Below are 17,171 nucleotides of genomic sequence, written 5' to 3'. Positions count from 1 at the left end.
AGTTCTGATGAAAAGGCAGCTGGGATGCAAAAAATAATTATCCATGTACCAGCAGTAACTAAAATTGACCTGTTTCTGGTGGTTTTTTAATTACTTTTGATCATCTGGACCATTTTTACCAAAGCATTAAGTGACAGTTTATTATTAAATATGCAGTTAAATCAGGAGGCCATGACATTCTAGATGTTCACACCACTACATAAATGATCCAAGCTGTTGTCTATATATTGTTGAGTTAAGCAGGTTTTTTCTAAAAGTCAGAATAAACTTATAAAAGAACAAAGTTGTGTTTTGAACAATAAGCCTGTGTTCCAATTATACTGTCACAGAATGGTTACAGAAATAATTAAAATCCAAAACTGAGGTTCAGTCAGGTGGGGCAGAGATCCAATACGCTTGCTCATCACCGCTGGGATGTTAGGTGGTGTTATCACAACCTCTGCTCTGGTCGAGGCGTTTACAATAGTGCTGGAGGATTCTCAGAGTTTATAGCTTTTCTCTTTGTATGCAGTACGGTTCTGATGCAGCCAGTGATTGTACGATTGTTGGAGGGGGCACATGATAGCCTCAGCTCTCCTCAGCCAATGTGAGAGTGGTACAAGCAGCAAGAGAATTATAACAAAGAAAATGAGAAATTATAAGATTGAGTAAAATATAGAAAAAAATTATCCAAAAAACCCCTCAAAATCTGTTCCTCTTACCTGCTGTAGTTTAAGCTAAAAGTTTTGACTCCTTATACAACCCATCCCACCCCACCACCACCACCACCACCACCACCAGGACCTTAGATGCCCGCCCAGCACCACAAAGATTTGAATGCTGGTTCCCCAGATCTCAGCAGTAGAGGGCTACCATACTTTATAACATTTAATAAAGTATATTGTTTCTGTCCTTTTAAAGCATTTAGATTTATAATTTATATTTTTAATCAGTGCATCAGACAGTAACAAACATACATAAAGCTGAAAAAAACACAAATTCAGTATCGATCAGATGCAAGTATAAGGCAACCAGTTCAGAAGAATCCAGCTTTAAATTATTTACAGTAATAACACATATCAAAATATTTTCTGTAAAGTAAAAATACTTTCAGTTCATTATTCTGATTGAATTCCTTTTAGAAAAAACGAGACAGATGAACTTTCCACTCTGATGTTTTGTCGATGTTCATGTTTGACATTAATACTCGGATCCAGAAGCATCACTTTATTATTCAGCATCGTTTTCTCCACAGTTATTCAGGTTGCTCTTTTGGACTTCAAGCTCTTCTGCACTGACCATGGTGGGGTTGATGGCCGCGTATCGTGTTCCATGGAACTGGCGCAGATGAATCTACAGAAATGATAAAGAATCAGTGTTTATAATTCAGTTCAGTAGCTCTGCTGCTCAAGAGAAGAAAAATATTCAAATGAACCCCAACTGATAAAACCATTAAATCTGGTATTTATTTCTCCATGGGGTGGCACAGGTGGGCAGCAGGTAATAATTCAGAACATTTAGATTTTAAGTTACAACAACGAAGAGAAAACGTTTACACACTTAAGTTACATGTACATCAGAACGGTCTGAGAATTGTAATGGTTTCTGCAATTGTTCTTTTTCTGTGATGCAATAATTGGACCTTGCACCTAAAAACGCAGCTGATACTCTTACTTCCACAACAGCCTCTAAGCTCATGGTGATGTAACGCTTGCTGGATTATGGACAGTTTTACCACGTTCACGGGAGCTTCTAGTTCTAAGCAGCTCTTGAGCATCTGGATGAATTTACTCTCAGCATAAATGAATAAATATCAGACACAATAGCACAATGATTACCGTGTTCTATTTATTCAGTCACAGCAAAAGAACCATTGCAGAATTCACTGAAACACCAACACTGCCATAAAATGCTCCTCCTTCACACATGTATGTAAACTTTTTGGGCAGTGGTAGCCTTGTGGTAAGTTTACTGGGAAGACGATCAGAGGGTTGTTGGTTCAAGTTGTACAACTGACAAGTCAAGTCAGTTCGTAAATGTACTCACACCGTTACTAAAACATTATTGGTGATGATAAAGATTACAGGAAGGTCGTGTTCTAGCACAGAAAATATATCTTTTATTTAATGTGATGCTGAATGATGCAGCATGATCAAGGCAGCAGTGCTGGAATAATAAAAAGTTGATAAAAGTTATGAATTATTTTGTGCAGTTTGAAGCAGCTGAACTCACTTGGATGTAAAGATTCACTTCAGCACTCCGGCACAGGTAGGGGAAATTACCGCCGGTTTTAAGGTGAGCCCTTCTAGCATGGGGGTACAGTTTGTACATTTCCTCCTTCGCCTCGTTAGAAAGAGCGCTCTGATCAAACACCTACGCGGAAACAAGAAACACAGACAAGCTAAAATACAGCGCAGTGTTCCAAACCTACAATTAAATACAATCATCACGTAAACTCACGTCCATAATGGTGACGGCAACGTCTTTTATTTTGTGAGGCTCAATATAGGAGTTTTGACAGTTTAATGTGAGTCGAGATGCCAGTTCACTCTGGTTCAGACTCTCCAGCTAAAAACACAAACAGAATCGTCAGCTAATCACACTCCAGTCATCAGTTTCAGTCATTAGCATGAAGGTTACGGTTCTAGAGACTTTAATTTACCTTTAATAACATAAACTAGCATCAAATTCATACACACACAGTAATATACACCCACAAATACAAACACTACTAACACTAATCCCACACACACTCAAACACACTCCTGCACCTTATATAACAACAAACTGACAAGAATTTTATTGCATCTGTGCTCAGGATTTATTTTGATATTTTTTCATCCTTTTGTTACTGATGTTTCATCACAACTGCTCAGAATCCTATAAACACACACAGAAATATTCATTACTTACTCTATCAACCATAAAATCAATAGCATCTGCCATCTTAGAATCAACAGGTCCTTTAGCAAAGTTTCCAAGAACGATCTTCTTAAGCATGAACGCCGGCATCAACCAGAAACTGAAAGAGATTTTCACAAAGTGAGAAACGTTTCTGTTCTTCTGTCCAAGTGAAGCTAAAAAACTATTAATTTATGCAAGCAGAGACGGTTGGAAAGCTTCAGCTCCTTGTAAGTTAATAAAATCATACGACGGGTGCAGATCTGTACCTGTTTGCTGTCCATGTTTGGTTAAAAATCGACGTATCACTGAATGAATTGCACAGGATGAGAGAATGAACACGAGGTGATTTATGTGTAACTTCAGCAAATTTTTGAGCCAGAAATCCTCCCAGAGAAGCACCAAATAAATGCACCTAAAGAAACTTCAATACTGTAAATTCATGTTTAATATATCTTTAATAAAATACATTAAACAAAGACAAATTTAACAAACCTTATCGAGTTGTAAGTGGTCTAGAAGTTTCTTAAATCCATCACAAAATTCCAGCAGATCCCAGTAAACAGGATACTGAAGCTGCAGCAGAGAGATAACGGCACAAACACTAATTTATTTTAAAATGATTTTATATTAGTAAAGTTTTCAAATTTGGACGTTATTAACAAAATTTATAATCCAGCTTCACCTGATCTAACCAAAAGTAAATGTTGAGAGGTGATACCTGTGCCTGTTAGCATCAGTAAACATGACCAAGTGTTTCACTTCATCTTTCTTCAATAATGAGACACTCACACAGAATATTCAAATACTCAGAAATTTCAGCAAGTTTACAAAATGTTAAAGAAACTTTGATGGACTTACAGAAATAACACGGTAACCCCAGCCAGTGAGCGCCAGCACCTGCTGGAAGAAAACCTCGGCCGTGCCACTTACAGGAGGAAGGAAGATGATCGGGCATCTGATGGTTTTTGGCCCGGCATCATACAGCGACCAAACTTTACTGTCATCATCATCCACTATAATCTAAACACAACAAACAGAGCAAAGTCACATTCCTGACGGTTCACAAGGACGTCACATGGTATCATCATAAAAATCGTATGAGAGCGTGTGTGTGTGTGTGTGTGTGTGTGTGTGTGTGTGTGTGTGTGTGTGTGTGTACACAAACTGTTCTCATGATCTTTTCTTCACACAACCCCAAATCAGAAAATGTTGGGACAGTATGAAAATGCAAATCAGAAAAATGTGTTTTGTACATTTACTTTGACTTTTATTTCATTGCAGACAGTAAACCAAAGATATTCCATGTTTTAACTGGTCAACTTAATTTCATTTGTTAACACCAGTTGTGTTTGCAGGAAGCACTGGACAAAATAACGGAAACACGTCATCGCTCAGTGTTGTGTGATGAGAGAGTGAATACTTACTCTTTTCAGCGGCACTGAGCTTCGAAACCAAACATAATCAGGAGACATTCTGATCTCCTCCATTTCTAAAAGAACAAAAAAAATGAACAGATCACATCAGCGGCCACTTTTCCAAAAACAAATAAAAACAAAACCCAAGTGTCCCCAGTACTAGGTGGAATATTGAGCGCCTCTATTTGTCATATACAGTGTATCACAAAAGTGAGTACACCGCTCACACTTCTGCAGATATTTAAGTATATCTTTTCATGGGACAACACTGACAAAATGACACTTTGACACAATGAAAAGTAATCTGTGTGCAGCTTATATAACAGTGTACATTTATTCTTCCCTCAAAATAACTCAATATACAGCCATTAATGTCTAAACCACCGGCAACAAAAGTGAGTACACCCCTAAGAGACTACACCCCTAAATGTCCAAATTGAGCACTGCTTGTCATTTTCCCTCCAAAATGTCATGTGATTTGTTAGTGTTACTAGGTCTCAGGTGTGCATAGGGAGCAGGTGTGTTCAATAGTAGTACAGCTCTCACACTCTCTCATACTGGTCACTGAAAGTTCCAACATGGCACCTCATGGCAAAGAACTCTCTGAGGATCTTAAAAGACGAATTGTTGCGCTACATGAAGATGGCCAAGGCTACAAGAAGATTGCCAACACCCTGAAACTGAGCTGCAGCACAGTGGCCAAGATCATCCAGCGTTTTAAAAGAGCAGGGTCCACTCAGAACAGACCTCGCGTTGGTCGTCCAAAGAAGCTGAGTGCACGTGCTCGGCGTCACATCCAACTGCTGTCTTTGAAAGATAGGCGCAGGAGTGCTGTCAGCATTGCTGCAGAGATTGAAAAGGTGGGGGGTCAGCCTGTCAGTGCTCAGACCATACGCCGCACACTACATCAAATTGGTCTGCATGGCTGTCACCCCAGAAGGAAGCCTCTTCTGAAGTCTCTACACAAGAAAGCCCGCAAACAGTTTGCTGAAGACATGTCAACAAAGGACATGGATTACTGGAACCATGTCCTATGGTCTGATGAGACCAAGATTAATTTGTTTGGTTCAGAGGGTCTCAAGCATGTGTGGCGGCAATCAGGTGAGGAGTACAAAGATAAGTGTGTCATGCCTACAGTCAAGCATGGTGGTGGGAATGCCATGGTCTGGGGCTGCATGAGTGCAGCAGGTGTTGGGGAGTTACATTTCATTGAGGGACACATGAACTCCAATATGTACTGTGAAATACTGAAGCAGAGCATGATCCCCTCCCTCCGGAAACTGGGTCGCAGGGCAGTGTTCCAGCATGATAATGACCCCAAACACACCTCTAAGACGACCACTGCTTTATTGAAGAGGCTGAGGGTAAAGGTGATGGACTGGCCAAGCATGTCTCCAGACCTAAACCCAATAGAACATCTTTGGGGCATCCTCAAGCGGAAGGTGGAGGAGCGCAAAGTCTCGAATATCCGCCAGCTCCGTGATGTCGTCATGGAGGAGTGGAAAAGCATTCCAGTGGCAACCTGTGAAGCTCTGGTAAACTCCATGCCCAGGAGAGTTAAGGCAGTTCTGGGAAATAATGGTGGCCACACAAAATATTGACACTTCAGGAACTTTCACTAAGGGGTGTACTCACTTTTGTTGCCGGTGGTTTAGACATTAATGGCTGTATATTGAGTTATTTTGAGGGAAGAATAAATTTACACTGTTATATAAGCTGCACACAGACTACTTTTCATTGTGTCAAAGTGTCATTTTGTCAGTGTTGTCCCATGAAAAGATATACTTAAATATCTGCAGAAATGTGAGGGGTGTACTCACTTTTGTGATACACTGTATACAGATACAGACACCCAGTATAATGACGTTTTTTTTTACATATCCCTCCTTCTTTGAGAGCTGGGGATAAAGCGCAGGATAAGCCATTGTACAGCTGTTAAGGGCCTTGCTCAAGGGCCCAACAGTGGCTGCAAGTTTTTGACAGTGACGGGTGATCTGATTCATATCAGTGAATAAAAATTATCTGATGAGTTTGTGGTTTAAAACATAAATTATACACAAACACTAAAGAAAGAAAAGAAGTTTTAAATAATTAAATCATTTCTGTGTTTTTGTTTAGTGGTTTAAATAAACGATTCTAACAAAGTGAATCTAAAACACAACAAATGTAGCTCAGATGAATCCAGACATCATCTTACTTTCTATATAAATTCAAATGTAATGTAAATAAATATAAACAGATTATAAGAACTAAACTCAAAACCTATAAAAAATGAAAGGGGACAAAATGAACTTTAATTCTTTATCTTTACAGCTCAGTAAACACTCACATACAGACTCAACATTACATACACAGCAACACTAATAAACATGTTTCTATAGTTTCATCACATTTATAAGAAATCATTTAACATTATTTAACATTATTTAACATTATTTACCTTTAACTGAAGATTTTCAGCTCTGAATAAAAAACATTTTGGTTTTTCTTTCCTCAGTCACATGACAATCAGTTCCGCATCCGAGACATTATGGAATGCTTTGCGCACGCGCGAATATCGCTTGTCTCTGCAACGCGCATGCGCTGTGTGTGGCTTATAAAGCTAATCATAAAAACATTTAAACTCATTTAAACTAATAAACTTTTACATTCATCACTCTGTGTACAAAACTTGCAAACCCTTAATTAAACTGAAATAGAACTGTTTAAATATTATTATTGTTATTATTATTATTATGATTATTATTATTTTATTATTATTGTTAATATTATTATTGTTATTATTATTATTGTTAATATTATTATTATTGTTGTTGTTGTTATTATTGTTGTTGTTGTTGTTGTTATTATTATTAATATTGATGTTATTGTTATTATTATTATTGTTATTATTATTATTATTAATATTATTATTATTTTATTATCATTATTGTTAATATTATTATTATTATTGTTATTATTATTATTATTATTATTATTACTATTATTTAGGCTGCTCCACCTTGCTCGGTCCTGAACATCCTCCCTCACCACATTTATACACTGGGCGGCACAGGGGCTCGGTGGGTGGCACTGTCGCCTCACAGGGCTCCTGGGTTCTCGATTCCCAGGTGGAGTCCTTTTCGTGTGGAGTTTTGCATGCTCTCCCCATGTCTGTGTGGGTTTCTTCTGGGAGCTCCGGTTTCCTCCCACAGTCCAAAGACATGCAGTCAGGCTAGATAAAGATCATAATTTGCCCCTGTGTTTCCTCTAACCCTCGCCAAGTGAATTAGAGAGTAAAACAGGCAATGAATGAATGAAATACATCCATCCTCTCCATCCTTCTCTCATCCCTCTTCTGCACATGCTCAAACCATCTCAATCTCTCCTCCCTCACTCTCCAGAACATCTTACCTGCTCGGTCCCATCTCCCTCCTGATCCTAATCCTGTCCGTCCTCGTCGCATAGCAAGTCGTACAACACAGCAGGTCTCACTACTGTCATGTAGACTTTCCCTTTCACTCTGGCAGATTCTATCACAAATCACTCCTTTCACCCACAGCATGGATCCTCTGCCTGCCTGCACTCTCCTCACTCCTATTATAATCATTAATTTAACACTATTAACACTTTAGTTACTGTCATTATTAAGTTTGCAGTTTGTCCTCTATAACGGTGTGTACAATCAGGTAATTCGGGTGAGTCGGATGAATCGAGTGAATCAGTTGATTCGAATGAATCGGATTCGAGTGAATCAGGTTGCTGCTGAATGTTGCGACAAGCTCACTTTGCTTTCGTCATGTTTGTCTTGATTATGATTGTGTCCTAAATACACCCACACTAGGTTTATAGGGCACTTTATAAGGCTCAGGGAATCTGTTGGTTAACCCTACATAGTGCACCTACATAGGGAGTAATCACTTTTTTGAGATTCACCCAAACTGACAGTCTTTGGCTGGTCTAACTTTCAGCTAGCTTAGCTAGTCACATACCGAGCTAACGCTGTTTTGTCAATAAGAGAACATTGTTCTTTGTCATTTCAGATTTCTTTATAAAAGATTCTTAAATATTTATTATTTGGCTTGAACTAAACAGGATACTTATCGGTTAATTATTTGTTCAAACGTTTAGCCCCCTTAGCAAGCTAACACAGCTAAATTGAACGGTATGGTGTAACTACAGCTGGTTAGCATAGCGGTTTATTATTATCTTTGTTTCAACTACTTTTATTTGTCTGTCAGGCAAAAATCCAAAAGAAAATTAGTGACTTTACACGGGAAACATGTCCTGTAAATGCGCTTCAGCGGCAAGAGTGCTTATTAACTCAGCACACAAAGGTAAATACATTTTATCTGTTAGCTCATCTACTTAGCCAGCATGCTAACATGATAGATAGCGTAAACGACTTTTCACCTCAGATCAGGTAGAAAAATTTACTGTCAGTTACTGTTGATTACTGTTTTAGTTTATTTGTAGGGTGTGATAACTTTTGCACTATGTGTGTAGTTTTAATGGTTATTTATAAATGATGACTTTATTATTGTATTATTATCTGTATAATTTCAGATTAATGTGTAATTAGTGTTTATTTCTTTATTTCTTGTTGGTGATTCAGGGATCTGTGGATCTAGAGTTCAGTTCCTCTCTGTGATCAGACCAGCAGCTCATGAAATTCTCCTGAACCGAACAGTTCCAGTCAGAAGCTTCTCAGAAACTTCAGTTTATTTCGCAGCCAAGGATGGAATGAAAGATGGAGATGGTGGAAAGGTGGCCTTCGGTTTAGATGTTCTTTTTTTCCTTTTGTGTTTTTTCCCATTGATGTATCCTTAAGTTTAGTTATTTTGTTTATAATAAAGATGTTTGCTTTGCTTAATTTCCTTTCCAGAAATCTGTGAGTGATGGAAGTGGTAAAAGATCTGGCTCAGGTAACTCAGGGAAAGGTGGCGGTCAGCTTCGATGCCCGAAGTGTGGAGATCCGTGCACACACGTAGAAACTTTCGTCTGTGAGTAACTGAAGCTCTGATGGAGTGAAGCAATTTCTTATCTTTGTTAAACTGTGTTACTACACATGAGGTAAAATGTTCTAACTGACCGAGTTTATTGACCTTCAGCGTCTCCATGTGGAATATGTGGCTGGACTGGACAAACTTTTTCTAAAATTAAATATTTGTGTAACAGCTCATTGATTTTTTTAAATATTAAGTTTAAATAAGTGCTGTACAGATGAGAGTGGAACGATTCTGCAAAATCATGTGTTTACACCATATTTGCCTTAAAATATATTTTTACATATTTTTTAAATTGAGGGGGAAAAGATATCTGACACCAACTGAGTCAAAAAGCCAGTTTAAATGTTTTAAATGTTATTCAGTGTCTGTCACATCATGTATGATGATGAAAGTTTGGAGTGTTCTATAGAGGAGAACATGGAATGCTCATTTGCAAAAATCCAGTGAGGTCTGAAAATATATATTCCTATGTGTTAGCTTGTGTGCTCTCTGTTATATATGTAGTTGATTCATGCAGAGCATTAATATACATGTTTGTAACTTTGGGCAGTACTTGAGAGGAATCCACACTCTTCTGTGGTTACTTTATTTATTTGTTTCAGCAGTGCTGCTGATACTCTGATGTGAGTTCTTATTGTGTATGAAAACATTTATATAAAGCAAAAACATGTATATTAATATGAATGATAAAATAGTCTGTACTTATAACATTAATTCAAACTGCAGAAGGTAGATTTGTGTCTTCTAAATGCATTAGTTTATAATTGCTTTCTAATAATGATTTTGTTGTTTTTTTTCAGCCTCTACTAGATTTGTGAAGTGTGAAAAATGTCACCACTTTTTTGTGGTGTTGTCAGAAACAGACACTAAAAAGAGTCTGAATAAAGATCCTGAATCAGCTGCTGAAGCGGTGAAGTTGGCTTTTCAACAGAAACCACCACCTCCTCCCAAAAAGGTGCCGATTCATTCAGAAGTCTGTTTCATGATCCTAGATTAAAGGCTGATTTTATACTGTTTAATTAATGAGCTTTTCATCACTCAGATAATTAAAGCATTAAAACGAATAAAACAGTTCTTCAGGTTGTTTGTGGACAATATTTTTAAATGAGTAATTTAACTGTTTTTGTTAAAAAGAATTATTAAGGAATGTTTTCGTGGAGTAAATTGAATTAAAGATTAAAAAGAATGAAACATTTTTGTTAGTTTTGAGATTAATTACTAATAATTCTAAAGAGGACTGTCCATGTTTCATGTCTTCAGTTCTGTGAATTTGTGTCTATTATTTCTGCCCTTTAAACAGTGCAGTCTTTAAACAATGTTTTTTAGTGACTTAATAATTACGGCATCTCTTTTTAACAGATCTATGCTTATCTCGATAAATATGTGGTGGGTCAGGCCCACGCAAAGAAGGTTTTGTCGGTGGCCGTCTACAATCACTACAAACGCATTTATAACAACCTGCCGACTGGTTCCAGACAGCAGCAGGTGGACGTTGAGAAGCAGGCCTCCCTCACACCCCGAGGTACGAACCACCTACATGTGTGAGGGATTTGTCTCAAAAAACCCTGATGAGCAGAGTTTTTTTTATTAAAATACTTTAAGGTTTAATGGTAAATTTTATTATTTAACTTTTTAGTTTAATCCAGGTACAAAATAAATCATTATAAAACGGATAGTTCCGGTCCTAAAATCTGATTGGCTGAGCCGCGTTCATTCCCCGTCATTCCCCGTGCTAAAATCACAGTAACGCACGGCCTCTCGTGGCTTATTGCTGTATTTTATAGCATAAGTTCAGATTCATAGGTTTACATAAATGTATTACTGTATTATCTATCTTTAAACCATATCATAAGCTACACCCACCATATACATGCACAGTTTAGGCATTCAATTACTGACTGTAACTCGTGTGTTGAATCATTATCAGCACTGCATTTGTACTTAGAAACTATTTTGTCATTTGGCATTTGTACAATTAAAAATGGCAGAAAGCTGAATGCGTGATGGTGGTAATGTGACTGTAAATCTTCACTTTTCCTGTAGAGCTAGAGCTAAGACGTCGGGAGGATGAGTACAGATTTACAAGTAAGTGTTTTGTTACGCTCCGTAACATTTTGATGTTTCCTCGTGCTTTCTATGGTTGAATTATTAAAACTATTTTTGGATCCCACAAACTTCCCACTAAATTTTCAGAGTTTCTGATCTGATACGATTAAAAAAATGTTTGTTGTACAAATGCCAAAGAGCTCGGTCCTTCTCCCCAGTGTCCTTCCAAAAATTAACACTGAGGGAGAAAACAGACAATCAGACCTCTTAAAAGTAAAAGTAGTTAATCATCAGTTGGGTCAGGGTTATGAGAAGCTTGTTGGGCCAGTGATAGCTCAGTGGTTAAGTTACTAGACTAGTAATCAGAAGGTTGCCGGTTCAAGCCCCGCCACCACCAAGTTGCCACTGTTGGGTCCCTGAGCAAGACCCTTAACCCTCAATTGCTCATTGTGTAAGTCGCTTTGGATAAAAGCGTCTGCTAAATGCTGAAAATGTAAATGTAATTAACTTACTCTGTATTACACCAGCTTAAAAACATGAACATGGAGTATTTCCAGAAGCTTGGATGGAAAGCAGCATTCTGTTTTATTGGTTTTGTGTTGTTGCGGCAGAACTGCTGCAGATCGCAGGGATCAGCCCTCATGGAAACGCTCTCGGAGCCTCCATGCAGCAGCAGGTGAACCAGCAGGCTCCTCAGGAACGAAGAGGAGGCGAAGTTCTCGACTCCACCCAAACTGACATCAAGCTGGAGAAGAGCAACATCGTGCTGCTGGGTCCTACTGGCTCTGGTCTGACTGCTTCAACCTTTCATAAATCTGAGGAAAATAAAGATGTGTAGAAGTGTCTGTTAAAGTGATGAGCTGAAAAAAAGAGTGTTAGGAATGAAAATCTTCTCCTCTCACAGCACACTGCATTAATATTTACGTACCTAGTCCAGTATTAACAAGAAACTTTAACTTAGTTCCATGTGATACGTCAGTAAAGTGAAATTTAACAGGTAACACACTACAGCCATGAGAGAGAACTCAGTACACGTAGCCTTAATCATACATTCAAATAATCATTTGTAATGGTAATTAGTTTATAATTAGTAGTTAAGACTACTTGTAGTTTTTATCACACTTATTTAGTAGCTTTAGTGCTTCTTTACTGTAAAAACAACATAATTGATTTTCATATAATACATCAATAATTCTGTTCCAATACCTGAAAATGGATTTATTACTGCCACCCCCATGATTTAACTTGTTTTATTTATAAACATTTTTAATTTTTAATTAAAAATAAGTGAACATGTTCTCCACAGGGCACAAACTTCTGCATCTTTTAATGCACAATTACTCATTTAAAAATTACAAACGTAATTACTGTTAATGAGTCACACATGCTACATTTATTGTTTAATTCGTTTAATGTTTAAAATTCAGTAATGGTGCATTAAAATGTGCAGAAGTTTGTGAAGCTAATTGTGTGTGTGCGCTGTAATTACGACCATGTGTGTCCACGACATCACAGCATCTCCTTTAAACTGAATTAAAATAAAATTTGTGCTGCAGGTAAGACGCTGTTGGCTCAGACTCTGGCTAATTGTTTGGACGTTCCTTTTGCGATCTGTGACTGCACTACCCTCACACAGGCTGGTTATGTGGGTGAGGATATTGAATCAGTCATCGCCAAACTGCTGCAGGACGCCAACTACGTCATCGAGAAAGCTCAGCAAGGTAAGGAGAGGAATCCAGGGTTAGAATTCTGATTTCTGTAGACACATCTGAAACATCTGGGTCATTTCTGCTTACTGGTAAGTGAGTGAGTGGAATTTGAATGTGTGTGTGTGTGTTAATTTAGATTTGTTGAATTGTGGTTTATAGGTATAGTGTTTCTGGATGAAGTGGATAAAATTGGCAGTGTTCCTGGGATCCATCAGTTGAGGGATGTTGGTGGAGAAGGAGTTCAGCAGGTTAGTGATAAAAATCAGCGATTAAATAATCGTAAATGATTTTATAATAAAACTGTAAAACAAGATTCTACATATGATCTGCGCAGTGACACATTTAGCACAATTCTGTTCGTAACTACGTCTTTAAATATAGAATACACATAAATGCAGATGAAATAGATCTTACTGATGCTGTGACCTTTTATAGGGTTTGCTGAAACTTTTGGAAGGTACGATTGTAAATGTTCCTGAGAAGAACACCAGGAAACTCAGAGGAGAAACTGTACAGGTCGACACTACAAACATCTTATTTGTAGCATCTGGTGCTTTCAATGGATTGGACCGAATCATCAGCAGAAGAAAGAACGAGAAGGTTTGTTTTCATATGAAACATTTATATCAGCCAAGTACTGATCATTAATCTGTAATGTTTTATATGTATGTATTCTAGCTGTTCTGAATTTAATCAGACTTTATTTTTAACGCTGGTAGTATCTTGGCTTTGGTGCACCATCTAACCTGGGTAAAGGTCGTCGGGCAGCAGCTGCAGCAGATGTGGCCCACACGTCGGGTAGAGAGGTGGACGCCGTGGCTGAAATTGAGGAGAAGGACAGACTCCTGAAGCATGTGGAAGCTCGTGACCTTATTGAGTTCGGGATGATCCCGGAGTTCGTGGGGCGACTTCCTGTAGTGGTGCCGCTGCACAGCCTGGACGAGGAAACGCTCGTCCGCATCCTGACGGAACCGCGTAATGCCGTGGTGCCTCAGTACCAGGCCTTGTTCAGCATGGACAAGGTACTGCACCAACACAACACTTCATAATTTAATAATTAACACTCTACACCACTTCTGTACACGCTTCATCTAGGGTTAGAATTAATCCAGTCTGTCTTTAATCTAGTGTGACCTCAGTGTTACCCCTGATGCCCTGCGAGCGATAGCTAGAATGGCACTGGAACGAAAGACGGGTGCCCGAGGTCTGAGATCGATCATGGTGAGTGTTTCTGTGTGTTATTACTCACGCGTTCTCACTAACGTTGCCGTGCAGTTCTAACGTTGTTCCCTCGACAGGAGAAGCTGCTGCTGGACCCCATGTTTGAAGTTCCACACTCAGACGTTGTAGCTGTGGAGGTGAACCAGGATGTTGTGCTGGGCAAAGCGGATCCTCGATACGTGAGGTGAGGCTCACCAGGGTGAAGGTTTTTTTTGTGGAGAACATGTGGAGACTGTAGATTTCCTCCTCAGGAATTTATATTCCCACAAATATTTATTTTATTATTATCTTTATATATTTTTAAAACCAAATCAAACATAATCTGAATCATAAATGTTCTGTTTTCCACAGAGCCCCGGCTAAAGATCCAGCAGAGGAGGACTACGACTCTGGAATGGAGGATGAGACCTGGACCAGACAGGCTGATGCAGCCAAAAATTAATTACCCGACATAACCGATCAGATCGTTTAAAATGACGAGTGACTTCAGTCCTGTTTAAGTTTCACTGCACCAGTCCTCCCACAGACCCACCGACTCCAAACCGTCTGTACTAAAGAGTTTATAAACTCCTACAGTGTGAAATGTGTAACTAATATATTTAGAAATTGTGTTTAAAGCTTTGCCTTCCAGAGAGTGACTGTTAATAATAAATGTAAAAGAAATTATTTTATGATGAACAATGTTTTGATTTTTATGAGATCTTCAGATGTTAAATTCAGTAGAATTAACAAGGGTGTAAGTTGTTGTTTTTTTTAAACATGAACTTGCACAACCCGTTTCCTTCACTAATAAACATGTTATATTAATCATGTCACATTCTACAGTTTAATCACGTTTGCTGTTTTAGTTTCATCTGCTAGTCAAATAAATTCTTTAAAATGTCTCATGTTGCAACACCAGATTCTTATTAAACTGACTTTGTAATGAATTTTTATAGCTTTGTCTTTCAAATAAGTGATTGCATATATAAAATTACTTCTAATATTAAAAATTCACTCACATGCTTGAGTCTGTTTAATCCCTCCACAGGCAAAGCTTTACTCCAACAAACCTGGTTACTATATCTAACAATTAATGATGAAAAAAGTATTAACTTAAAACTCAATCATGTTTAATGAAAATGCTGCATATTGGACAAAAGTATTGGGACACCCCTTGTAATTCTTGTGTTTCAGCCACAACAGTTTCTAACAGATAAAAAAAAAATCAATGATATTATGTAAATATGCTTCCAACTTTGCAGGAACAGTTTAGGGAAGGCCCTTTTCTATTTTAGACTATCTCTGTGCACAAAGCGAGCTCTATAAAGACATGAAGAAAAGCTCGGTTTGAACTGGAACATCAACATTAACACAGCCATACAAATGCTCTTCTGACTCAAATGTTTGTTTTTAAAATGAGCTGTTTGACAAGCTAATGTGTCCAAATACTTTTGGCCATATAGTGTAATTGTAATAAACATTATTGGATATCATATGAAAATGTACTGTAGTGCTGATACATATTTGAGTGAAATTTGTGTTGTTACATTCTTAGTATTTCAGTTTCTGCTGCTGTTTTCATCTGAGCCACAATGTTTTTGTGCTGGTGCATTTTGTAATGATCTGATTCAGTCTGACGGCTGATGGTACAATGTGAGAAATGAGCATTTACTGTAAAACATGATTTCTAAAACCTGAATGTATTCAAAACTTCTCTGAATGAACTTGTGCATCTCATGGACTGTCATGTACAGAAGCATCTACAAACAGCAATTATTTAAAAAAGCACTTGGAACAAACTATAAAAAAAAAATATTTTCTCTCTTTTTAAATGTAAATTTAATTTATTTTTTTAAGCATTGTCGCCTGAAACAACCTTAATAGGTTTAATTTTCTGTATGATCAGAGAGTATCGATGTTTGTTCACTGCTGTGTGATCCGTTTTTATAGTTTAGAGAATTCAAAACGTGTGGCTGAAACTTTTGAAGAAGAAATTTTCCAGTCGATTCGTGTGTTTGGTGCTGCAGTAATCAGTGCTGATAGCACCAGCCTTTGTACCGTTACATTCTGTTGGTGCTGAAGCAGTTCTGTTATGCTGTGCAGTGGAAACTTTTAGATACTTTAAGATCTCTTACAGTTGGGGTTGAACATACCAGACATAACAGTATAATGTTAATAATTTAGTTAATTCAATTAACTTATTATTCTAAGATTCTAGTCAGACTTTGCTACTTTAGTCTTTTGTAGTGTGTTTTTTTTAAATATATTAAATAAATAAAGCTGTTGTTAATGTCATTGGTTTTGGATGGCTTTCTTGAGCACTGGCACTGAATTTATTAAATATAATCATTAGTGGGCACTTGGGTGAGACAAAGGTCTTTAATGTTAACTTCTACTGCTGAGATTTTAATGATCCAATTTGTATCTAGTGATTTCTAGTGACACTGGATCCACCATTAGCAAATTCATTAGATTTGTGGTAAATAGAAGTAAAACTTTTGTGGTTAAGCTTAATTTTACAGGAAATAATGATTCTTACAGACAAATAAATATAAAGTGAATCATGGAACACATGATTTAAGACTTTTGATCTGTTATTCACACCTTGCTGTGTTACTGGATATAAATAAAAGGGTCTCAGAGGCCAGATGGGGACGATTAGAGATGATGGCCACTCCCAACATGTTTCTATCCACCGTTAAAAAAAATAATTTAGTTTTAAACAACTTAATTAATCTGTCCAATTTAGTGACAAGCCGAATTTTCAAAAAAGAGGCCAATCTTTCAGTCACAAACAAAATAGTTACAGAAATAATGGAAGTAAATAATTTACTTAAACTTTAAACATCGAGGTGATAAAATCTATTTAAATAAGAAGTTTAAAAAAGTTTAAAATGTACTTTAATTACAGATTTAACGGTTGATTT

The 17,171-nt window shown here is 37.5% G+C and overlaps 2 protein-coding genes across 2 annotated transcripts; one reads left to right on the top strand and one right to left on the bottom strand.

The window, feature by feature from the left end:
• Window positions 1–1,193: 1,193 nt before the first annotated feature.
• On the bottom strand, window positions 1,194–6,832 carry spg21 (SPG21 abhydrolase domain containing, maspardin). Its single transcript, XM_063012963.1, has 9 exons — window positions 6,739–6,832; window positions 4,308–4,372; window positions 3,742–3,903; window positions 3,376–3,456; window positions 3,150–3,295; window positions 2,893–3,001; window positions 2,440–2,547; window positions 2,212–2,352; window positions 1,194–1,332 (listed from the first exon to the last, which is right to left on the bottom strand). The coding sequence occupies exons 2-9, from the start codon at window positions 4,368–4,370 to the stop codon at window positions 1,210–1,212; spliced, it is 933 nt and encodes a 310-aa protein (XP_062869033.1). The 5' UTR covers window positions 4,371–4,372; window positions 6,739–6,832; the 3' UTR covers window positions 1,194–1,209.
• Window positions 6,833–8,250: 1,418 nt separating this feature from the next.
• On the top strand, window positions 8,251–16,539 carry clpxa (caseinolytic mitochondrial matrix peptidase chaperone subunit Xa). The gene is made up of 14 exons (XM_063012690.1): window positions 8,251–8,614; window positions 8,893–9,044; window positions 9,163–9,280; window positions 10,087–10,241; window positions 10,646–10,808; window positions 11,330–11,371; window positions 11,944–12,120; window positions 12,889–13,053; window positions 13,201–13,289; window positions 13,477–13,641; window positions 13,761–14,063; window positions 14,170–14,262; window positions 14,340–14,446; window positions 14,614–16,539. The coding sequence occupies exons 1-14, from the start codon at window positions 8,560–8,562 to the stop codon at window positions 14,702–14,704; spliced, it is 1,875 nt and encodes a 624-aa protein (XP_062868760.1). The 5' UTR covers window positions 8,251–8,559; the 3' UTR covers window positions 14,705–16,539.
• The last annotated feature ends 632 nt before the right edge of the window (window positions 16,540–17,171 follow it).

This window comes from Trichomycterus rosablanca, chromosome 17 (genome assembly GCF_030014385.1).
Source record: "Trichomycterus rosablanca isolate fTriRos1 chromosome 17, fTriRos1.hap1, whole genome shotgun sequence".
In the NCBI taxonomy this organism is placed as follows: Eukaryota; Metazoa; Chordata; class Actinopteri; order Siluriformes; family Trichomycteridae; genus Trichomycterus; species Trichomycterus rosablanca.
The sequence above is the reverse complement of the archived record's forward strand: the minus strand, read 5'-3'. Positions and strand labels throughout refer to the sequence as shown.